This window comes from Mirounga angustirostris, unplaced genomic scaffold (genome assembly GCF_029215605.1).
Source record: "Mirounga angustirostris isolate CCGP_5_RB_7025 unplaced genomic scaffold, mMirAng1.0.hap1 SCAF_3, whole genome shotgun sequence".
Lineage (NCBI taxonomy): Eukaryota > Metazoa > Chordata > Mammalia > Carnivora > Phocidae > Mirounga > Mirounga angustirostris.
This window is the reverse complement of record NW_026991711.1, coordinates 140,989,060-141,007,618: the sequence shown is the minus strand read 5'-3', so window position 1 is coordinate 141,007,618 and position 18,559 is coordinate 140,989,060. Positions and strand designations below refer to the sequence as shown.

Here is an 18,559-nt window from a genome sequence, read left to right as displayed (position 1 = left end):
TGTCTTTTGTCCTCAGATCATCCACAGCACTTTGCTTGGACCTGGAACACTTTCTATGGTATCTGGGTATCTGGGTTATGTGCATTATTTTCCCTTATGACCACATCTCATCTTCCTTACTAGTCTGTAAATTTCTTAGCAACATGGACTTGGTCTCATTTATTGTTGTATCATCCACAGGCTCTAGCCTAACACATAGAAGTTTTTCGAAATATTTCCTTCGAACTACGCAGTTTCCTGAGAATGTAGATGCTTATGTTCCTTTGCCAAAGCAGGAAAAGCAGTTTGATCCAAAGAGCTGGTGGGGGAGAATCGCTGGCAGGTGGAGGGTCCGGGTCACTCACCCTTCTGTCCTCTTTCAGGAGCGGCTCTGCCCTGGCCCAACTCTACGGAACTTCCGCTACCTTGGAGCATCACCATTTTAACCATGCTGTGATGATCCTTCAAAGCGAGGTACAGACCTAATATTCTGCTTCTCCCCTTGACAGAAAACCAATAAAACAATGTTTGCTACCTCTTTCTTTTTAATGCCACAGGTAGATACGGGGAAGAGGGACACGTTTTTTTTTTTTTTAGGCCAAACGATTGTTTTTCTTGGTGGCTTTTTAAAATTCTTTCAGATGCCTGATTAAGGACCTTATTCAGATTCTTCCTGAGCAGATTTCATTTGGGTCTCATTATTGGTAAGAAGACTTTCCAGGTCCACTTGGCAGAGGAGACTGCTTATATAGCTTGTCACCAAAGCACAGTCTTACCTTCCTGAAGGAATACAGAAGCCCGCTGACAGAGTGACTTGGTCCAAGTAGTGAGCAGCCCAACGTTCCCATTTCGTGAAATCCAAAGCCATTTTAAAAGACGGTAGAAGTAGAAACAGGGCGAGAAAGTTACACTTTATTAGCACAATTGAGAAAGCTATAAAAATAAAAGAATCCAAAATTGCTGGTGGGAGCAGTCTGAAAGTGAGAATTGCAGCTAAACTTGAGACCCAGGGCTAAAGCCATATGCCTTATTTTGTTTCACGTGGCAATGCAGGAGTTGAAAATAGTTGGGCTTTTGTACTTTGAGCTCTCCACAGAGAAAAAGAAAAACCACTAACTGACTCTGGCTGAGGCCTCTGTGTTTTAAATTGCCAGGAAAGGATCTGTTTAATTTTCTGCAGGCGTACAGACTTTTTTTTTTTTTTTTTAGGCCAAGAAGGGATCATCTGTTCCCCATTATTTGTCAGTTCTCTAGCTGTGCCATTAATTATTATTATTATCATCATTAAGGCCCTGCTTCGCTGGAATAGCATCATTAAATATGGAGGTTTTTTTCCTCCAGCCTATCTTGAGAAAGCATGCCTTTTGAAATATCACGAAAGCCTTCTTCGACCCCATAAAGGAGAGTCAGCACTCCGGAACCCAGTGCGGCTGGGGAAGGGCAAAACCGCTGGGGGAGATGTGTTTTCAGTTGGGAATGAAACATCAAGGGTTAGGCTCTCAGTAACTCTGACAGAAACCAGCATCTCAGCATCTGCAGCTCTGGAATTTTCCTATGTAAGCCATGTTTCAGCTCAGCGCTGTGGAAGAAAGAGTGTAGAAGGGAGGGTGAGGAGCTTGGGTGCAGACTGTCTTTTCTGTGCCTCTGACCCCAGGAACTCCCCCCTTCAGAACGACAGAGATTAGAAACAGGGTGTTAGGGTTTTCTCAGAGGGTCATTTGTTTGTTTCCTGGGAAAAACAAACCCCACTAACTCAGAATTTGGCTTCATACAAACAAAACACATTGGCTGGTCTTCACTCCAGGGTTCTCTATGAAGAACAATAATAACGGAACAGCGCCCTGAGCAACTGGTGTGTGGGTTGGGGCCTGGCGCTCCCCCCACATCTGCTCCCGCCCCGCCCCTCAGAAAGGCAAACATGCAGATATCATTATCACCCCGCTTTTCAAATGAGGCAGCGGTAGGGCGAAAAGTTGCTCCAGACCTTGCTCCCTCCACATTTGGTTTTCTTTTCATCAGTACCACTGCTCCCTAAACAAGGAGTAGAAGCAGTATTTCAGGGAGGCAGACCTGTTTCAGGGACCAAACCCTTGAGGCACTGTAGAAGGTCAATTTGCATATAAGCAATACTCTGCAAATTAGCTATTCTTTTTATTAAAGCTTATCTTTATCACTCTGTTAGGTGTAAATTGTGTCAGTTACTCTATGTCCTTTAAAATTGGTAAAGCATGCTCTCTCACAAAATGATCAAGATCCTCAGGGCTCCTGGGTGGCTCAGTCGGTTAAGTGTCTGCCTTCGGCTCAGGTCATGATCCCCGGGTCCTGGGATCGAGTCCCGCGTCGGGAGCCTGCTTCTCTCTCTGCCCCTTCCCCCTGCTCATGCTCTTGCTTGTTCTCTCTCTCTCTCTCTCAAATGAATAAATAAGTCTTAAAAAAAAAATCCTCAAATTCAGACCAACTGTCTCCTGAACTCCACATAGTTTTTACTGTAACTTACTCCTAAAGGCTATATTTCTTTCACCAGGAGATGCTAGACACACGGGTCTGGATCCGGGTGACGACTTTTCCACGGCTTCCACCCACTTTCTCCCAGGCCCCCAGCACACCAACCCATGATTGATCCATGGGGCAAGGCTCAGGCAAAGAAACCCACGCAGAATTATGGCATGGCCTACCTTTAGTTATTTGTCTTCTTCCTAATGGCTGAATTAAGGGTCTGGAAGAGTTCATTTGAAAATTATTATTAATATTGGACCTGGTCCCAGGTGAAACCAATATACTCTAGTCTTTAAGGAGTGGAGGGTTCACCCAATGAGATAAATTAACCCAGGGAAGGAGATTATCATCTGGCGCCTGGTAAGAACTAATTTGCTAATTGATATTCTGGTCCCCTGAAAGAATTAATTTACCTCTTGGTAGAGAATAGTTTATTCTCAGGCAGTCATTCAGCCCCTTCCTTCTGCAGCACCTTCTGACTCTCAACACCGGGTTTAAAACTCCTCTGGTTCCCAGTCCTCGTGTTTATGAGTTCATAATTCATGCTAAGAAAACCTGATCAATGAAAAAGTCCCTGACTTTCAAAACAGATTAGTGAATTGTCAGTCATTTTACACAATGATTTTTTTTTCACTTTATAAAAACATTGCAGAACTGCCTAATGTAGCTAAAACAAATTTTGATGAAAAGAAGTATGCTTTCCAAAGGTATGGAGATACAGATCCTAGGTAAAAGTCATCTTACCAGGGCGCCTGGGTGGCTCAGTTGGTTGAGCGACTGCCTTCAGCTCAGGTCATGATCCTGGAGTCCCGGGATCAAGTCCCACATCGGGCTCCCTGCTCAGCAGGGGGTCTGCTTCTCCCTCTGACCCTCTTCCCTCTTGTGCTCTCTGTCTCTCATTCTCTCTCTCTCACATAAATAAATAAAATCTTTAAAAAAAAAAAAAAGTCATCTTACCAGTCCCAAGAACTACGCCAAGAACTGTATCTTATACATTCTAGCCACTCAGTAATTACATACTGAGCTTAAACTACCACACACTTCATTGGGATGTATATTCACAATTTCACACAGGGATTCTCAAACTCGGCCGTGTTGCCATGCAGGGCCAGGTAAATCTTTGTTGTGGGGTCTTTCCTGTGCATTGTGAGAGATTTAGCAGCATCCCAGGCCTCTACCCACCAACAACACCCCCAGTCAGTGTGACAATCAAAAGTGTCTCTAAGCATTGCCGGAAGTCCCCATTGCCAAAATCACCCTCAGCTGAGAACCACTGGTCTAAGGTTTTTTTTCTTCTTCTTGAAGTCCTTTGTTGCCGTAGCAGGTGCTTCCCAAATGCCAACTTTAGTCTTTATTAGAGAAACTAGTGTTCATTTTAGAGTCAGAAAGATTCCCAAATGTTTTGTCAACTTCTACACTCAGTAAATTCCACGGGAAGTGGCAGTCAAATGAAGTTGTCGGCACAAACATATCCACAGTAAGTTTAAAGATTTTCACAGTTTTCTATTTAGGACTAATAAAGTCTAATAAAGAATAATAAAGTGCCCCCCGGTAGTCCTCGAAAATGATTGCACTTTCCGGCTTTGCTCCGTCTGCCAGAGAATCTGTTTGTACTTGCACAAAATGTCATTAAATTGTCTTAAATGGTTTTATCAGGTGCCCGTACTTTTTTTTTTTTAATATAGGAAACACATGTAATCAACAACCTCAGATTTAACGTTGTCTTTTGTGACTTTTTACTTTCTCATTACAGGGTCACAACATCTTTGCTAATTTGTCCTCCAAGGAATATAGTGACCTTATGCAGCTTTTGAAGCAGTCAATATTAGCAACGGACCTCACGCTGTACTTTGAGTAGGTATTGGCATTTGATCTACGTGACAAATGGATATTGAAAATTTCATCCTGTAATTAATTTTCAGGTCCATATTGGGGGTTGCTTGTTTTTCTAACACTGGTATCAATGTGTAAATGAGCTAAACTTTTTGTTGTTGTTTTCCCCTCATCTAAATGAACTTCATCAAGGTGGTATCTGCAAGACAAGAAAATCAGGGCTACCACGTGAGATTTATAGCTTTCTTCTATTTTATGAGCTTTGTGTGAAATTTTGACTCTGAAGCTAAGCGATGGCCATTTTTATTTTAGAGACTGGCGAAGATTGCTACTTTGGACTATTATTTCTGGTCAGATCCATAATGGTGTTGATGATGCTAATGAAAGATTTGTTGCTGAAAGGTTGACTTGAAATCCAAGTCTTCCTTTCTTGCTTCTCCTCTAGTTCTCTTTCTCAGAAGAGCTGTCCTCCTTTTCTCCAAAGTTCAAGCCTCCATCTGAGCTGGAAATTCCATTGCTCTTATTTCCTCTGAGACCTGCTCCATCGGGTATTACCTATTTCAGCAGCCTGGAAGTCTCTTCCTTCACCAATAGGCAGAGTTTCCTCTTAAAGACCCATTTCCCTTCCTTAAAAAATTCTTTCACTTGATCCCATGGAGATCTTTAATTGTTTTTCAATTTACCTTTCTTTTACTGCCTACCTTTTAAAATGAATGGAACACGTTACTACCTTTATTTTCCTAACACGTATTTACACTTCGAAGACCAATGTGCCCTTTCACATTCAACCAAAATTGCTCTTTCAGAGGTCACCAGAGACTTCCTTGTCCTCAAATTCAATGTCCTTTACTCATTTCTGATATTGTCTAGCTTTGTTGAGACCTCTAAAGGTTTACGGACTTCTCACTATCATTTTCTACCGTCTTCTCTTCCCCAACATCTGGTTGCTTTTCTCCTTCCTTTTCTGGGTTCTTTGTAGGTTTCTTTTCTCCTTGTTCCCACGAATGAGTTCTTTAGCCCATGTTCTTCTCTCTCTACTCAGATTTGTTCCCTTAGCCTCATCTCCATATAACCTTATATAGGTGTGTAGAAGGCTCTGGAATTCTTCAGTCTAACCCTCCCTCACATTCTAATCATGTATCTCCAACTTCCATCTCAAAAACCTTCAGTGGCTTCATTGTTTCAAACTTGGTTCAAGTTCCAGAGCCCTCCATAATCTGCCCCCAGCCTTTTTTCCTTCTTATCTTCCACTCCTCTCCTACATGATTTGGCTACTACAGACTGGTCTACATATTGCCCTTTGAAAACCCCTCATGGGGTGCCCCTGTGCCCTAATCACACTGTTTCTGCATGAGATCCTGTCCCTGCACTTCCCCACCTGGCTGAACTTTCCTTTAAGGTCCATCTCCTCCATCACCTTTTCTAGGAAGCCTGTTTCACTCTCTTTGAAATCTTACTGCACTTTGGCATTGTGTCAGTTCGAATTAGATTCAATTGTAAGGGAGAGAAACCCCAAAATAGCAGTGGCTTACTTCTCTATCACGTAAAAGAAATTTGGAGATCCACAATGTGGAGATGGTAGAGTAGCTACATTAAGTCATCAGGGACCCAGTGCTCCTTTTGTCTTTCTGAGCTGCCGCCTTCAGCACGTGGTTTCTACCATAGTCCAAAATAGCTGCTCAAGCTCCAACCATAATGTCCACATTTCAGCTAGCAGAAAGAAAGAAGGGGCAAGGAAAAAAAGGGGCCAAAATGTGATGCAGGTTATCTTTTTTTTTTTTGTATTTAAGAATTACTTTATTAAGTACTTAGAATGCACTTAAAAACTATGTATACATCAGTAAAACTACCACTCACATCAAAATATTGAACATTTTACAGATGAATGCCATGTTGTTTACCACATAAAGCTTCTTAAATGCTACATCCTACACTGTTTTATACTTTGTTATAGCTTAAATTCTGATAAAAATGTTGTTCCCTATTTCAATTTCTATGCCTTAACAGTTTTCATTATCTTTAAACTCCATTATCCTTTGTTTTATACAAATGTGACCATCCCAAGTTCTATATGAAGGCAACTGGAAGACATTCCTAGATGCGGGTTATCTTTTAAGAGAATTTTCTGGAAGCTCCACATAACTCTTCCACTTACATTTCATTGGACAGAATTTAGTCATTTGGCTATACCTAGGTTGAAGGAAGGTTGGGAAAGGAAGTCTTTATTCTGGGTAGCCATGTGCCCTGCTAAAAAAGTAGGGGTTCTATTATTAATAAAGGAAGGAGGGATATTAGATTAGACAACTAACAAATCTATGCCATAGGTATTTATTGTTGGATTCCACTGAATGACTTAGTAAATGGTATTGTGGAAGGAGTAAAAGCTTTGGAGGTATGTTGGTCTGGATTTAAATTGCATTCTGGCATTCTAGTTAAACCTGGTAGATTGAGCTCATGTGTCTGTGTCCTCTCTCTCCTGAAACTCCACTGAAAGGATACCAAATAAGTTTAAAAGAAAAATAAAGGCATAAATCTGCAAGGAGAAAGAGAGAGGGCACACCACGACTGAGAAGAGATGTCAATACATTAGTGGAAAATCAAAGACTGACCAACAAATGGTAACTGATATAGCAGAGTAGAAGTGAAAAGTAGGACCTACAGAGAATAGCTCTGAGAAGCAAGATACTTTGCCCTGTAAGACCTTGTTTGGAGCCCAGAGACAAAACGTGCCATGAAAAGGGGCTGTGACTCTCAAAGCTTAAGGAAGATAAGGAGATGATAGCAAGCCAGTTTACAGAACATACAGAGCCCACAAAATGCTCCCCCAAAGTAGTCAGTTAGCTTCTTTCCTCTACCCCTGGAGACAGCTAAAGGTTTATTCCCTGGAGAAATGAAAGAGCCGACTCTGGACTGAGGAAAATACAAGGTGGGAAGGAGAAACAGAGCTCAGAAGAGGGAATGAAGTGAAATGGAACAAATCTCTGGATTGAAAACCTATAGCCCAGTCACCCAGAAGCTAGGAGTTCATAAGCCATATACCCAGGGTTGTCAGATTTAGCAAATGGAAACACAAGAAGCCCAGTTAAATTTGAATTTCATATAAACAATGAATAATTTTTAGTATAAATACATCCTGTGTAATGTGTGTGTGGGATGCACACATACAACTCCTGCTCAGTCTTTCAATGCCTTACTATTATATACAAACAGATACTGAGAATCACAGAAAATTTTGCGAAGACCTCCCATATGAAATACAGAAGCCAAAGAAAATAGGAAAAAAATATATTCAGAGCAAACAGGGAGAAGAAAACAAAACCCAAAAACTGTTGTTGATATCCTTAGACAGCTAAGATATTACATCCATGAAACAAGAACAGGATGCTTTAAAAAATAATAGGAGCGACCACAGAAGAAGAAAAAGCTCTTGAAATTAAGAATATTATGGCCAAAATAAAACATGAAATGAAAGCACTGGGAAATACACTCAAAGAACAAAAGGCAGCAATATGGAAAACACTGTTTTGTTTCATTATGTGCTTTACAGTATTGTTTGATTTGTTAACTATGTGCATGTATTACCTTGATAAATATAAATTTAATTAATTTTTAATATATATTTTAAAAACAAAAATTCCAGCTCTGCCACCACCTGGCTCTGTGTTATCAGACGAATTATTCACCTCTCTGAGCCTCTTTTCTTCATGTGTAAAATGGAGATAACAATACCTATGTTATCTATCTTACTACATCTCGTAAATGCCTTGTATGTCTTTTTTTTTTTTTTAAGATTTTATTTATTTTTCAACAGAGAGAGAGAGACAGCGAGAGAGGGAACACAAGCAGGGGGAGTGGGAGAGGGAGAAGCAGGCTTCCTGCTGAGCAGGGAGCCTGATGTGGGACTCAATCCCAGGACCCTGGGATCATGACCTGAGCTGAAGGCAGACGCTTAACGACTGAGCCACCCAGGCGCCCAATGCCTTGTATGTCTTATAAATGACAACATCTGCAACCTCATTGCTTTATAGCCCATTTATTTTGCATGTTTTGTGGCCCTCATGATTGACTTAGCTATCCTGATCTTCCATCTTTTTCTGGAATGATGTTCCTTGATTTGGGATTCATGGAGCCCTATACCCCTTCAATGTTTTTTATTTCCTCTCTCTGACACTTGTAGGATTTTGTGTTATTTTTCTCAAAGTCAAAGCATTTTCCCAAGCCAAGTTTCCAAGTAACTTCTAAGGAGGAAAAAAATCTCCCCAGTTGGAGTCCATTTATCAAGGCCTGTTAGGGATGTGTCAAATCACTGAGTGACCGCTGGGACGCAGCCAAGGAAGTTGGTTGCAACTCGTTTTCTCATTACTCTGTTCTTATCTTAATGCTGCAGCCCCTGCTGTTTGCTGACTCCCAAAGAAGCCGGCTTGTTCTCTTTTTGTCAGCATTATTGTCTTCTGAGGTTCCAAATAGCTGCTCATTCCCTAATCGAGACCTTCAGGAGGCTGATTCACTTGCTTGTCTAAAGTTGCATTAAAGTGTTGCCATATTTTTTAGACAAAACAATCCGTAGGGTTAATGAGGGGAACGGCAGCCACTACAAACCGTCACCCAGATGCTTTTATTTCACAAATATACAATTGTGGACATGATGTAATCCAAATCATCTCCTTTATTTTATAGATCAGGTACTAAGCTCAAAAAGGTTAAATGGTGTAGCTTGGGTCACGTAACTAATTAGTGGCTAAACTGAAACCCACACAGGCTTTTTCAGGGCATTTTCCGCCATCACTGTATTCCTTCTCTCATGGAAGAATCAAGAAATAGTTGTCATTTGAGTTGGAGATACATTATATGGAATATTGACCTTCTCAGATGTATATTAATCAGTTTACTTTGAAAACCAGCATAGGTCCCTGTACCCTCTCCCAAAGCAGAGCTGGAGACAGGGGCTTACGTGCAGTTAGCATAGTTTTGGAAGTGACATCAGGAACAGGAGTGGGGGACTGGGGCAGTAGAAATGGTAGGTAGGAAAGCTATTGTAAAGACACATTTCCTTGTTGGTCATCCCTGTGGTCAACTGGGCTTGATCCTTCAGGGACTGTCTGAAAAGTCTCAGGTGCTGCACCTCAAAATTATCCACTCACCTCCATTCTCCCATCAACCAAGGTTGTTCCATGGGTGTGAACTCCCAGGAGTTGGGAGTTCTGGGACATACACACCTGAGGGCAGGAGATTCCTCCAGCGATCCCCATCCCACACGGGGAGTCAGAGCAGCCTCCCCACCCCCCACCAGCAGAAAGTAAGCGAGGCACCACGTAGCTTGGGCAGAAGCTTGGTGCAGCAATGGCTGGAGAAAGGTGGGTCAAGAGGGTGTGGGTGGTCTGGCACAACTACTCTCTAACTGTCCGGAGTATTGCTGGTTCTTCTGCCCTGGCTACTCAAATCGAAAGTCAAGGGGTGCCTGGGTGGCTCAGTCCATTAAGCTTCAGACTCATGATCTCAGCTCAGGTCTTGATCTCGGGGTTGTGAGTTCAAGCCCCACATTGGGCTCCATGCTGGGTGTGGAGCCTACTTAAAAAAAAAAAGTCATGATACTACTGAGGTCAATCAAAAAGGAAGTTCACTGCCTTCCTCCCCTAGGAAAGGGAAAGCACTCTAGAAAGGACCAGTGCAGGCAGGAAGATGCTCTTTTGGACCTTTTGGAGCATTTATGACCCATCCCTACAGGCAAGATCTCCTGCCATGTGCCAAAAGAGGAAAATAAGATTCCTAGAAATGAGGAACCCCTTTAAAAAGAACCACAGAAACTTGTAAATTTAATTTCTAATGGCTTTGGTCATCCTTGGAATTCTATACTACAAGTGATAGGTGAAAGCAGAATTCACAGGTTTTAAAACAAAAATAAAACAAACAAAAAAACCTTAGTGTGAATTTCTAGACTTCACAACCCAAGTCTGGGGGTAAATTCTTTAGTCTAATTTTCCAACTCACTGAAAACATTTTCCAGTTTCTACTGAGTGATTTTCTGAAATTGATTTCCGTGCCTATTTCTGAGTCCCTGCAGTGAATAAGGCTTTGATAATTAAATAGTAATTTCAGCATCTCAAGCAGGACTTAGATGTACCCAATCGGTAACCAGCCATGCAACTTTGAGGGAGTCACTCACTTAATCTCTCCTTGTCTTGGTTTCTTGTCAGCAGCATGGGGACAGCATATCAGGGACCACATTGCCTCAGACCACTATAGAAACTGAGACTTATCCAATACTTCAGATTTTATAAATCCATTTGGATGCACGATGCTTTTCCAACTGGCTCTCTAAGTTAATCAGATGGATCTTCAAACTGAAAAATGTCCATTTCCCTTTGTGCTCTACAAACATTCATCAGCAATTATGGAAAATGCCCAGGCTAATGGTATCTTTGTCTTTGTCTTTCCAAGGGGAGGCAATAAGTAACATTTTTCAAAGCATCTGATAATGACAGCAAAATGTACTAAATTATCTTAGATTGTTAGAGGAGTTATAGTTTAACCATCCTTTTAAAATTAGATTAATATCTAGAGCAATTTATTTTTTTAAATACAACAGGAACTCAACACATGTTTCTACTGCTATGCAGACAGGAATATTCACTCATTCATCACTCAACAAGTGTTTATTAAGAGCCCACTCTGCTTAGCGTTTTCAACTTCAGCTGTTGCCTGCACTCAACTTAGCCACCATATTGGAAAGAAGAAAGATAAATTAATGCAGAGTAAGGCGTAATGACTGATAAGGCTTAACCCATTCTTATATTTTAACAGAGCCTAATGAATTAACCCGCTGAAAATGTTCTACTGTTAGAACAGGCCCCACGGCAGGTTGATGGAAGAAATATTTTGGTACCTCTTGATGCATTTCAAAGCACTTTTACATATATTCATCCCCATGTCCCCATCCACATGATATTGCAACTGAATAAAACATGAGAAAGTCATCCACTGGCACTTATTGATGCCTTCTTTATGCACTTCTCTAGGCACCGCGCTAGTTTCTGGGGCTGCACAGGCAGGTAAGACATAGCTCTTACCTTCGGGCCTCTGTGCCCACGGGGAAGAGAGAACACCAGTGATACCGCAGCTTGAGGAATGCTGCAGCCAAAGTAAATGCAGGAGCAACGAGGACACGGGCCATCCAGCTATGCCTTACACCACCTCTTGGCCTGGTGATTGTGCCTGGACTCAACCGACTCTTAGCACCTGTGTTGTCTAAACCTTGGCCATTCTCAACATTCCGTCATTCTAGCCTTTCCATTTCCTGCATTTTGCCAATTTTATTCACGTCAGCAAAAGCCCAGCTTCCGACAAATAACTTCGTTCAGGTTCTTAGCTGACCTTTGCGTTATCAGTGCTAGTCTAAAACTGGCAGACAATTCACTTTCAAAATTAAATGACTTTTTTTCCTTTGGTCATAATTACTAGAGTTAACATCTGCGTATTAATTTTCTATTCCTCTCAGGTGCTTTCGCGCCCAAATTCCAGAAATCTCTCCAGAGTCTACATTTAGCAGTCAACAGCAGACATATGATTTGCCTGTTGAATGAGCTGTAAGAATACCAAAAGAACAAATCTCTTTCCCCCTGCACCCCCTCATCTCCCCACCCCCCACACACACTCATGCCACCGCTGCCTGATGATTCTGGGGCTGACATTGCAGAGGATCGCAAGGATGATTTGTCAATTTGGCAGTAAAACCTTCCTAACATTCATGGACTTTTAGTAGATTTGGAACAGTGAGATGAACAGAGAGATAAAGAACATGTGCACATATATGCGTGTACAGATATATAAATTTACCCCCCAAATTGTTTGATTAAAATATACACAAAAATGGTGATTTCTCGCTTTACAAATAAAAGATGTCTTCTGCAAGATAGATTACAAACCAGAAAGGTTTTTAGTGTAGTGACGGGTGACCAGTAACCAATCTTTAGAATTATTTTTGAGGGTAATTTTAGCAGTTCTGTTCAAATGATGCTTTTTTAAAGACTGCTATTTTTCTAAATAGAGCCTTTGTCAGGAGAGCAGGATAAAAGCCTAATAAAAACATATCTGATTATAAATGAGATTTTCCAGTAAGTTGCTTTTCACTAGCCGAGGTATTTGCCATTGTCCTTGAAAACCAAGGTTCCCAGTGATCTGCTTGAGAAGTTAATGATATAGTTCCTCATGATGGAAAAGCCTGGATCCAGGGAGTATTAGATAACTTTGTACATTTTCACATGTTCCTTTTAGGAGTCCTGTGTTTTTAAAAGTGCTCCTGTGTCTAACAGTTTCACATATGCTCACGCTGTTGAGTCTGTATAATCTATGGACACATACACATACAGATGCTTAAAGGAGCAGCTGGGTGGGCAAACGCATGTCTCAAAAGCACAGTGGGTATCACATTGTTGCTTTGTAACGATCGTCACTAAGGAGGAGGTCAGAATTACGCCACCTGGAGCCGCCAACCACCAACTTGGCCTGGGCCATTTGCAGCTTTTCTGTGGAGCATCCCCTTGTTGATGATGGAAACACCTGTGCGGTGCCCGCCTCGGGACTTGGTATTTGGCACGTCCGCGTTGCAACAGCACGCAGAGCCGTTACATCTCATGAGGGCTGGGGGCCACTGCTGTCCAGATTCTCTCAACATGCCGGGCTATCTGGCCGCAGGGCTCATGCTACTCACGGCTTACCAAACGATCTCAGAGACCAGAAGTGGGAGGCGGGGGGCTTAGAATCTACTAAGATCTGCCCATAACTGCCATGAGGCCCTGGAACAATCACTCCACCTTCCTTCACCTTGAGTTTCCTCACCTCTAAAATGAGAGAAACAGTAGCTGTTTCTCAAAGGTACCATATACCTCTAACAGTCTATAATTATAATGAAAACTCATACATAGAAAACAAATCACTCTATGACCCAGGAATTGTATATATGCATGTGTGTGTGTGTGTGTGCGTGCGCACGTGCATAGAGACAGAGGCGGGGAGAGAGAGAGAATGCACACAAATTCACAAGGAGACATATAAGGATGTTCATAGCAGCATTATATGTAATATGTAATAGCAAAAAAAAATGGAAATAAGCTAAACCTTCATCATCAGGAAGTAAATAAATAAATAGTGTATAGTAATACATGGAATAACCACACAGCAGTAACGTGGGTGAGTCTCACACTGAGCAAGAAAAGCAAGCTGCTAACGAATACATACACTACAATGACACCATTTATAAAGTCTTAAAATATGTAGAGCAATAGTTTGCGTGATTCACCTAGTAAAATCAGAAGGATCTATGTGGAGATGATTTATACAAAATTTAGGAAATGGACCCATCTTGTGGTGGGAGGAAGGGGGGCAGAAGCAAGAGTGCAGAGCTGTACAAAGTGGATAAAGCTTTATTTCTAGGCTGGATGGTAAAGAGGTAGATACATTCTGTATGTCTGATGTGTAATTTGTATACCTTTTAAAACATATTAAGCATGCATAATAAATTTGTGATGTGACCTTTGCCTATCAATACTTCCAAATCCTTTCTTGCAGCCTTATGAAAATTATTAACACCACCTCCTGATTTTTCAAGATGGTTAATTCTCAGGAACTTAAAAAAAATTCTAAGTGCACTTTGTTTTAAACTTTAAAGTGTCTATTTGACTATTTGTGTGGCCAAACATATTACCAGGTGTATGATATACATGGTTTCACCAGAGACTGAACTTGACAAAACTATGGTATGCCAAGTTCTGTTGCCTTCTGAGGTCATAGTCAAACCTTGGGACGTCAGAATAAATATCAAGAAATAGCCACACTTTTGTCAGTGGAGGAAAAATAAAATTAGTATGTCACATTTTTCTGTGCCCTACGGATTCTTTCCACCCCTTCTCTATCCACCATCCCCTAGGGACAGTGGATAATCCCTTTTGTTCCAATGCAGTGGAATCTAGTTTTGTTATAACGTGATGTGAAGCCTATAACTGATTTTGGGTCCAGTTGATTTAAGACTTTCACAGCAGCAACTCTAGCTATTAAATTTTCCATAGTTGGGAAATTTATCCTTATGGTTCTGTTCAGTTGCCCTATCACAGATTTGCATTTTTTAAGAAATTCTTTTCTGCATTGAGTTAGCCACCTAGCTAATATGTCTCCATTTTGCATCAGAGGTATTATGTCTCACATATTGAAAATACTCTCCATACTCTCCGCAAATATAACAATATTAGTGGAAGGAGGGTCGGACATCAGATGGGAATGATGTTCTTAAACTTCCCACAACCTGTTTTGTTGTTCTCTTGGTCTAGTGGGAATCTAGTCTTCAAGAATCTAACCGAGCTTTTCTTGGATAGATTTTATGTTGTTTTCTTATCTCAATCTCTCCAAATGATAACTGTGAATACTCCAGTACAATTAGAATCGAGGTGAAACCAGTGGCTAGAGAGTTATTTTTTAAAAATGAATAGGTTTCTGAGGTAATCATTCTCATTCATTCATCACTTCAACAAATATTTATTGAGTTCCTACTACACATCAGGCACTGTTGTAGACACTGGGGATCTAAGAGTGAAGAAAAAGGGGCCAGGCCCTTGTCCTCATGGAGTTTGCCTTCTGGTGATTTCTTAGAATAACTCAGAGGATTGAAATGACATCAGGTGCATATGATGACAAGGATGATGATGGGCAAGCTCTTTCAGAAAGCCTTTCATGATCTTCGAAGCTAAGCTCAGAGCCTTCCTCTGCACCAGCACCCCCCCCCCCCCACCACAGGACACCCTGGGCATATCTTAGCCACTTGGGGCACCTGATATCTCAGTAGGTTGCTTTTGTATCCCAGCAGTGCCCCTCACCAGCTGTGCAACCTTGGGCCAATTAACTCAACCCTTTTGAGCTTAGTAACTAGCTAATCCTACTGAGCACCTACTATGTGCCAGGCTCTCTGCTAGCTGTTTTACATAAATCATTTTACCCAATCCTTCTACCAAGGTAGATCCCCTGATAAGAAAATTGAAGCCCACAAGTTTAAGTAACCAACTTGAGGTCAGTCATGTGGGTAGTAAGTGACAGAACCCATAGTGAGGGTCCAGTAAATGTTTGCCTCATGGTGGGGGTGGGTACCAGGGGGAGGCAAGTGAGGCAAGTCATGCACACGCCATGTCAGATCCTGTTGAAAATCCTGATGCTTTGTTCATCATGGATTTTTCTTGCATTTATGTTGTTTTTAAAATATTGTATTAAAATATTATTTATCTTGATAACTGAGCTTTTGGGCACCCACCATAATTTCTTCCCAAAATGAGTGCCTCTCTCACCTCCCTCCAGTCCCAGTATCATTAATATTATCATTGGTATCACATTGGATGGGGAGTTACCTATTTATTTGTTGAATGCCCCTGCTAAATTCAGAGATGTTTAGAGGTTGCCCCCACATCTTGTGTCCATAAATCTTGTTAAGAGTTGGCACAGAGTAGGTGTTCAAGAAATAGTTGTGGAACCAAACTTTGCTCCACAATAAGTCAAAGGAAGACTAGCCTCCCTTCAGTGAGAAGAGAGAACTAGCTGACCTCTTCGATCTCATGTAGTACGCTTAGTCCATTGTGTGTCATTGTTGGCAGTAATCCTGTCAATATTATTAACATATTAACCACCGCTGTCAGGCACTGAGTATCTGCTAGGGCCAAACACTTAGCACACCTCCTCTCAAATTCTCACCACAGAGCAGGAAACCGAGGCTCAGCAGTGTGGAATCACTTGCCTGGGGCCACACACCTAGTAAGCTAGTAAGTGACAGTCAGCACAGGTCAGTGTGAGTCCAGACTTGAGTTCTTTCCATTCTACCACCTTTGTTTCTCTTTCAGCTCACAGTCTGTCACTGAACAGACTGTGGCATGACTGGGGCTGTAGAGAAGGGCGTGGGCAAGTGAAGACGATGATGAAGTTATACAAAGAAAAGATCCGCACACACCTGAACCCCCAAAGGGGAGGGGAGTTGCCGGGCCCTTCCGTGTCCCTGTGCAACGCCCTCTCTGACCACTGCTACAGGGTTGTTGTGGCCATTATCCCGTACTGTGGTGTGACCTTGACCTCTATCCATTTGGAGGGATGGATCCACGACTTGTCTGTGTGTCTCAAATACTTGTCTTCCTGACCTGCTTCCTTTCAAATAAATTGAGTAGTTAGTCCGACCGGATGACAAGGAGTCTATATGGTTGGGCAGCTGGTGATGGGCACCCTAGATCAGAAACAAAGAACCCAGCATTATGCACCCAGGACTATGTTCTTTGTTCTCAAACTACATTGGGTCAGCACTTAAGTATCTAAGATCCTATTCTGATTTCCACCATGAATGACACGGTTGTATTTTCCAAAGTGCATTTCTTAAAACATCAGTACTATGGGTGCCTGGGTGGCTCAATCGGTTAAGTGTCTGCCTTCGGCTCAGTTCATGATCCCTGGGTCCTGGGTTGGAGCCCCGCATCAGGCTCCCTGTTCAGCAGGGAGTCTGCTTCTCCCTCTACCCCTCCCCCATCTTGTGCTCTCTCGCTCACGCTCTCTCAAATAAACAAATAAATAAATAAAATCTTTACCAAAGAAACAAACAAACATCAGTACTATGGAATTCTGTGGTTAAGGAAGGTGAAACAAGCTTTCCTATCTCAGTATTTCTCAGAGCCTTCAAAAGGCTAATAAGGGAGGTGAACCTCCAAAAGAGGTATATCTCAGGCAGCATTCCTCCAACCACTTGCCAGTATGTGGAGTACTTCCACGTGGGATGCACTTTGGGAAACTGCGTGTCAGGATCTTTTAAATAGTACCTCATTAGGAAGTGCCAAGAAGGTGAAACCTTGGGAAGTGATTCTTAAGGAATAAAATGGTAATGTCCTTTTTTATTCTTGCACTATAAAAAGGAAAAGTCATATAACTAGATGGAAGGAAAGTTTTGAAAATAAAAATAAATCACCCTTATTTTCCCAACTTCAGAATATTCCTTTCTTGCCTTTTCCGTATCTATACTTCTCCAAATGTGTATCCGTATGTGTATGTGTGTCCGGCACTGGAAATGTGCAGACTCTATGCTAACTACTTTGCATTTAATCCTCACAGTAACCGTGTGAGTTAGCAAATATGATCCCCGTGTTTGAGATTTGGAAATGGATGCTCAGAGGGTTTAAGTAACTTCCCAAAGTTGCACAGCGCGTAGGTGACCGAGCCACTCTTTAAACAGTTATTTCTGGGCGCCTGGGTGGCTCAGTCGTTAAGCGTCTGCCTTCGGCTCAGGTCATGATCCCGGGGTCCTGGGATCGAGTCCCACATCGGGCTCCCTGCTCAGCGGGAAGCCTGCTTCTCCCTCTCCCACTCCCCCTGCTTGTGTTCCTGTTCTCGCTGTCTCTCTCTGTCATATAAATAAATAAAATCTTAAACAGTCATTTCTGACTCCACAGACTATGTGTTTAGCACTGAAAGGCTGAAATAGTTATTTTCTAGCCTAGCAAAAAGTATTTGCCCTGAATTTACTACCGGGGAGCTTATCTTATCTCAGATCCTCATAGAGCTCAGTTCTCTGTTGAATGATAAAAGAACATTCCAAATTGTTCCCGCTTTTTATTTGTCCTTGCTTACCTCCTCTGACTTTCAGTCACAAGAGCTTCCCAGCCAGTAATCCTAAACTCGGGACCACATTGTTTTCTGTTTTATGGCTCGACAATCTCCTCTGTTGTAAATACATTCAGAAATGATTGTGGCTTTTTCTGGAAGCCTCAACATTTTTTAAAAAGTGATTTATTTTGACAGTGCTTTAGCCTCATGATTTCAAATATTAAGTTACTTGCTTGGTTCAGGTGATCTTATATTTTTCCATAAATGTGTTTATGTCACCCCGCAGACTGAAAAATTTCATTCCAGATTTTTTTTCTTTCTTCCTTCATTTGATTTTGTGCAGGAGGAGGACTGAATTCTTTGAACTTGTCAGTAAAGGAGAATATGATTGGAACATCAAAAACCATCGTGATGTATTTCGGTAAGAAGCAGCTCTGGTTTATGTGTTTCTTCATTATTTGAAGATTTCGCCATGCTTTTCAGACAGTGCTAAGGGCACACATGTGATTTTTAAAGTAACAAATCTTAGCTTCCATTCAAAACATTCAGAGAGTAGTTGAATAATTAGAGAAAAGATAGATGGCATGTCTTTTCATCTTCTAATCCATTATATTTTCGCCCCCTCTCCATAAATTTGCCTTCA

The 18,559-nt window shown here is 41.7% G+C and overlaps 1 protein-coding gene across 1 annotated transcript in view; it reads left to right on the top strand.

Moving 5' to 3' along the window:
- The window catches only part of PDE11A (phosphodiesterase 11A), a 397,322-nt gene that overhangs the window by 331,656 nt on the left and 47,107 nt on the right, over window positions 1-18,559 (top strand). The window contains exons 14-16 of the mRNA XM_064586747.1: window positions 363-453; window positions 4,229-4,329; window positions 18,260-18,337. Of these exons, the coding sequence (XP_064442817.1) occupies window positions 363-453; window positions 4,229-4,329; window positions 18,260-18,337 (270 nt within the window). The remainder of the gene's footprint in view (window positions 1-362; window positions 454-4,228; window positions 4,330-18,259; window positions 18,338-18,559) is intronic.